Here is a 5,863-nt window from a genome sequence, read left to right on the forward strand (position 1 = left end):
TAAACTGTTGCTGTGTATGTCTTCTCCTTCGATTCCTCAGAGTCTTTTGCTTCTGGAATTGTACGCGCAACATAAAAGAGAGAGAGAGACACAATCATTTCGCACGGGGGCGCATTTTAGCACTCGGCTCTCCTATGTTGCGCTCTGGTTCGATTCGGGCGGATTCCTTCCCTCGATCGCATTGTCGCTCCTCTCCGACCGGCGAATTCTGATCGGCGAGCCGGAGAAGTCGGTCCCGCCGCTTCCATTCGGGCTTTCCTTTGCGGTTCCTCTGTGGCGGACTCCAGCGGAACCCTAGCGTTCGCCGTCGTCTCCACCCTTCGGTTGCTGGGGCGGCGGTTCGGTTCTTCTCCCGCCGAGTGAAGATGCGATGGATTCTGCGGTTCGCCGCCCTCTTCTCATTCGCGATCGCGATCGTCCTCCTCTCCCCTTCCTTCCAGTCCTCCCCTCCCGCTGAGGCCATCCGCTCCTCCTCCCATCTCAGCGACCGCTTCTCGTTCCGGCGAGCCTCCGCCTTCCGCAATGCCGACGGGTGCCGCTCCGCCAACTCCGGCGAGATCGGCATCTGCGACCCGAGCCTCGTCCACGTGGCGATTACGCTCGACGTCGAGTACCTCCGCGGCTCGGTCGCCGCCGTCCACTCCATCCTGCAGAACGCCCGGTGCCCCGAGGACATCTTCTTCCATTTCCTGGTCTCCGACACGAGCCTCGAGGGCCTGGTTCGTTTCGCCTTCCCTCAGCTGAAGTTCAAGGTGTATTACTTCGATCCGGAGGTCGTGCGCAACCTGATCTCGACATCCGTGAGACAAGCGCTCGAGCAACCGCTCAATTACGCCCGGAATTACTTGGCGAACCTGCTGGAGCCGTGCCTCAGCCGAGTCATCTACCTCGACTCTGACCTCGTCGTGGTGGACGACATTCACAAGCTGTGGTCGACGAGCCTGGGTTCGAGGACGATCGGCGCGCCGGAGTACTGCCACGCCAACTTGTCGAAGTACTTCACCGCGAGGTTCTGGTCGGACGGGCGATTCTACGGTACATTCGCCGGGAGGAGGCCGTGCTACTTCAACACGGGAGTAATGGTGATAGATCTGGCTAGGTGGCGTCGGTTCGAGTACACCAAGCGGATCGAGCGGTGGATGGAGGTCCAGAAGAGCGAGCGGATCTACGAGCTCGGGTCGTTGCCGCCGTTCCTGCTCGTGTTCGCAGGTCACGTGGCGCCGATCGAGCACCGGTGGAACCAGCACGGGCTCGGCGGCGACAACGTGATGGGGAGCTGCCGCGACCTCCATGCCGGCCCGGTGAGCCTCCTGCACTGGTCCGGAAGCGGCAAGCCGTGGTTCAGGCTCGATTCTAGACGGCCGTGCCCGCTGGACGCTCTCTGGGCACCCTATGACTTGTATGGTCACTCCCGTTGAAGGGCCAGAGAGCGATTCTACAGAGGACAGGAAATTCAAACTACTCGCCGGTAAATTTCGACCTGCAAGGAATGATGTTCTTTCGTCACTCCTTTGGTTCTTTGATTTCTCATTCTGCGATTTGTATCTTGTTCCTTCCTTTTTTATTAATTTTGGGTTCTGTTCTTCTACATCCTTTTTTTTTAAAAAAAAACTGGGCTAGGGTAGGATTCGGCTCTGTATTTGTTTCCCCTTATTTTTCTTCCATTTCTCTTTGTTGTATCTACTGGACCAGTCCATCTGTATTCTACCTCTGTAATGCCCTTGGAAATAAAAACAGATAAACAGCCATTGAAGATTGATTTATTTGCCTCTTCGATCTCTCGGGTGTGGGTGTCCAAAGTCCATTGCTTTATTTTTTTGGGGGAGGGCGCTGGGGAATTGATTCCGACTGCCTTAGGTGAATGAATTGTTATGAACTAAATTGAATTCGAAGCTACCTTCTACGGAAGTGAAGAGGAGACCTTGAGATGTCCAATTTGCATATTTCTAGGTACATTAAACTATCGTGGCCGGTGGGTTTGATAGGTGTCATTAGGTGTCAGTTTTGGATGGATCGATTCTTGGGAATTTCCTCATCTTTATTGGTGAGTTTGTGTCCCCTCCCCTCCTTTTGGCTTTCCTTTTTATATTTTCGCACACTCACTGAGTGGGGAGAAGGGATTATTTTAGTAAACCATATCATCATCTTTCTTTGTACTTAAATCCGAGACTACCTTTTTGTGAATGTGGGAGCTCACCTTTTCCTGTGCTTTTTGGCCTAGATTGTTCCGAGAACGGAGAGACAGTAGAAAAGAAAAGCACAGCCAGAGAGAGAGAGAGAGAGAGAGAGAGATAGCGCTTGTAACCCACGTTCCACACCATCCCTCCACTTTTTTGCACACTTCATATGCAATTCCATTTTTTTTTTTTTTGCAATTAGACTTGACCCGCGATTTTAAGTTCGATGATGACTATGATGATGCATGTGGAAGTGTGTGTGGAAAGTGAAACCTGGCAATCAGTGATCTCTCTCTCTCTCTCTCTCTCTCTCACGCTACTGATAAGAGGCAATATACAATTTGTGTGAAACGTGTAGAGGAAGGAGGAGAAGAAAAGCAGCAGCAGCAGCAGCAGAAGAAGAACAAATCAAACGAAATGATGGGGATGGTGGTCGTGAGGTGGGGGGACCCAGATCTCACTCTACTTTGTTCTGCCCCGGGAGCATCCAAAGTAGTAAGTTTTGCACTAGCGTTGATCCAAATGAAGATGTTATTGATGATGGTCAGCGAGAGTCGGGGAAGGTGGGGACCGATTCTCCGTGGTCCGTGGCACCACTCCAACACGTGGCCAGTTGCTCGCGCTGATGCAAGAAGAGGATGCGGATCGACGACTTTGGGCGGACGCGATCGGTCACCTCCATCTCTATCTGGCTCTCTCACACTGTTCCGTGTTTGGTTCGCGTTCTCCATTTCTTTATTAATGGGGTTTTCTTCGGCTTCCTAACACTTCGTTTGGTTTGGCTCCTTCTGCGTGTCCCATCTCTCTCTCTCTCTTTCGCTGTTCAGCTGCTAGGTGTGCTCTTTCTGGGCGAAACGCGATTGTGATAATGATTAGGACCTAGCAACCGACACTGACCCTTGTCGCTAACCCTTTTTCCTCGTTTGTTAAACCAAATATAAGGAGACAGGCCCGCTGTCGCCAGTTATTCTAATCAATGTGCTCATTGCTTTGTTAATCATTGTAATCATCATGGATCGCGTGAACGGGAATGGACCAGAATTCTGGCCACCGCTTCGCTTTGGCCCTCGCAATTCTGGCTACGGATGTATCTTTTGGGATTTTTTTTTACCTCGGTTGAGAGAGGAAGGCCGTTTTAAATTAGACTTTTTGGGTCTTTTACAATTGGACGGTATGAAGGATTGAAAGTGCATAAGGCCTTGTTGATTCATGTCTTCGTGTCGGGATCGTTCAGTTAAATCGTGTCAAAGTTCATTAAATTGATCGCATGGCACAGGACGTTCACATTTAACACGTCTAAGACATAAATTCTTGCATAAACTCGTAAAAAAAAATGTGCGTTAGTGCGTCTTGATGCATCTGGATACGTGGTGCTAACAGGGAAAACATGATAATCTGTTCAGTTAAGTTTGTCTAAACGTGCTAAAGACGGGTCGAAAAGGACAGATCCAAGACCGACACATGTCCCAATTTCATGTATAATTGGGTGGGTCAAATTCTGACAGGAACCCACTGTTAAGTTCAATGAGAACCCGTGAACTCACCATGTATTGCCGCAAATGGGTCTTGCTGAAAATCATCAATCCTGGATGCTTGTATGAACAAGCGCAGCACACCTAATTCGCATCAAAACGTGGTTTAATCACTGATTTGAAAAAAAAAAGGAAAATAGGAGATTTTAATGCCACTCCATGAAGCGACTCTGGCGTGATACACTTAAAAGTTCGATAGCAGGCCCAACATACCTGGTCTAAACCAAGGCAGAGGGAGAGTAGGTACTTCACTTCATGTGGATGTGTGGGTGGACCTCGTTGTTCTTGGTCTGGTCTGGTTTGGTCATTCACAAATTCCTCACCTTTTTTTCTATTCCGCAGTGCGTTGCAGCTTTCCTCGAGTGCTTTTGAGAGGTGGGAATGGTCCACTAACGATGAATTCTACATGACCAGTCCCTGTAGCATCACCCTTTCTGAATTATACATCACAGTGAATGACACCCGGGGATGACTTGCAAAACATATCAATGTCGATAATGATAATGATACTTATCAAGATAAAAGAATGACATTAGAGGAAGTGGGGATTTATGATTGCTGGTTCATTCCAAGAAAGATTTTCCGCAAATTGCAAGGAGTATTTTCGTTTTCACCCACCTAAGAACACAAGAAGGGAAAAACAGAGCACAAGGAGCCACCATGCATTTTCCCCTTGTAACATCGCCAAACTTGGATTTTACCCAATGCATGGACTTACCTAGTTCCCTGCACGCAACAGACAGTCCAAGATTGTGGTCTACGAACGATCTCGTGCTGTGTCGGTGCCCTCAACTAGGCTATTTCCAATAGATTCTGTACCCTCGTTTTCGATTTTGTTTTTGTCCCGTCTCTCTTTGCCAAGAATCTCACTGTTGTCTGTTTGCTCTTGTTTCTGTGTGCGCATTATTACGAAATGCTGTGTTGAAGCACGCTTGTTAAAACGTGGCAAGCACTCTCTGTACTTTCAGTAACCCAACCAATGCACACATAAACCCTCGACAGCTTCGAGTCATGTTTGGGCCATGTGAAGAAAGGAACAGAAGAAGAGGGCAACAAAAGAATAAGCGCACGTGTTGTGGTAAAAGAATACCCCATTCAGCAGCCTCCACAGCAAGAAAGCAGCCAAATATCAAAAGATCTTCCGGGTTGGAATTTCAGGGGGGGGGCATCAAATATTTTCAGGTCCACCGCTATATATTGTTCTCCTTCCTTGTGTACTCTGGGACATCCTTGTATGCGTAGCTACGAACATCATTCGATTACCCACATGGAGGAAGGAGAGAAGGAAAAAGGGAAAAGTGCAAAAGAGTCCGAGAGGAAGTGGCATGAACATGTGGCACATGGGATTTGGATAGCTCCTTTGGACCTTGCTGGAGTCCTTCCTAGTTATGCAGACGATAGGGAGTTCTCTCTTTCTGAAGAACGAAAAAGCTCGGTCTGAACCGTGGAAACTTGATCTCGCTTTTGTTATTGTTTTAGGACTTGATAGATCGGGCATGTCTAATATCGTCTCTACCCTCGTTCCGTCCCGTCGGAGCATCGAGTAGTCCCTGACATAATATTGGGTTGGGACTGATGAAGGTGTTCGTTATGGGTGGCTACCGGTTGTTCCGACCGGCTTGAAAAATCTAGATCCTGCATCGTGATGCACAAGAAAAATTTTGTTGATTGATAAAAGAATCCTGCTTCAACTTAAATGTTTAGCTCACAGTTGCTGTTTGTCTAGCAGAGGCTTTTGGAGTCATGTGTCATGTAATAATATTCACATCCTCGCGGTCTAATAAGTTGCCTGAAGTTGACGATCGAGCACAATAGTGATCCGAGAGAGCACCAGATGCAAATGGCGAAAGTATGCAGTGTCCAATGGTCGTAGGCTTGTTTTGTGCATGTCGTCACACGTTCAGACCCTTATTTGAAACCAGCAACTAACTCTAATTACAGAAAATCAGACCATGCTTTTTTTAAGTGGATGCACTCCTGAAAGACATGACGGTCATGCCGAGTGCCTATAGTTCATGAGGATAGAGTATGTTTATGGCGAAAAGTGTCAAAAAAGTTATAAACCTATTACATTTGTGTCAATTTAGTTTTAAACTTTTTATTGGTACCAATTCAGTCTTAAACCTTTTGCATAGGCGCCAATTCAGTTCTATA

General features: G+C 47.9%; 1 protein-coding gene across 4 annotated transcripts; it reads left to right on the top strand.

The window, feature by feature from the left end:
• LOC115750158 (probable galacturonosyltransferase-like 7) lies at window positions 1-3,174 on the top strand. Of its 4 annotated transcripts, none has more exons than XM_030687341.2 (2): window positions 1-1,468; window positions 2,432-3,174. In XM_030687341.2, exon 1 carries the CDS (start codon window positions 366-368, stop codon window positions 1,416-1,418), a length of 1,053 nt encoding a protein of 350 aa, XP_030543201.1. In that variant the 5' UTR covers window positions 1-365; the 3' UTR covers window positions 1,419-1,468; window positions 2,432-3,174. The 4 variants fall into 4 exon arrangements, with proteins under 4 accessions (XP_030543201.1, XP_048130636.1, XP_030543199.1 ...); XM_048274679.1 differs by having other exon boundaries at window positions 2,529-3,174; XM_030687339.2 differs by having other exon boundaries at window positions 2,536-3,174.
• The last annotated feature ends 2,689 nt before the right edge of the window (window positions 3,175-5,863 follow it).

This window comes from Rhodamnia argentea, chromosome 1, assembly GCF_020921035.1.
Source record: "Rhodamnia argentea isolate NSW1041297 chromosome 1, ASM2092103v1, whole genome shotgun sequence".
NCBI classification, from domain to species: domain Eukaryota; kingdom Viridiplantae; phylum Streptophyta; class Magnoliopsida; order Myrtales; family Myrtaceae; genus Rhodamnia; species Rhodamnia argentea.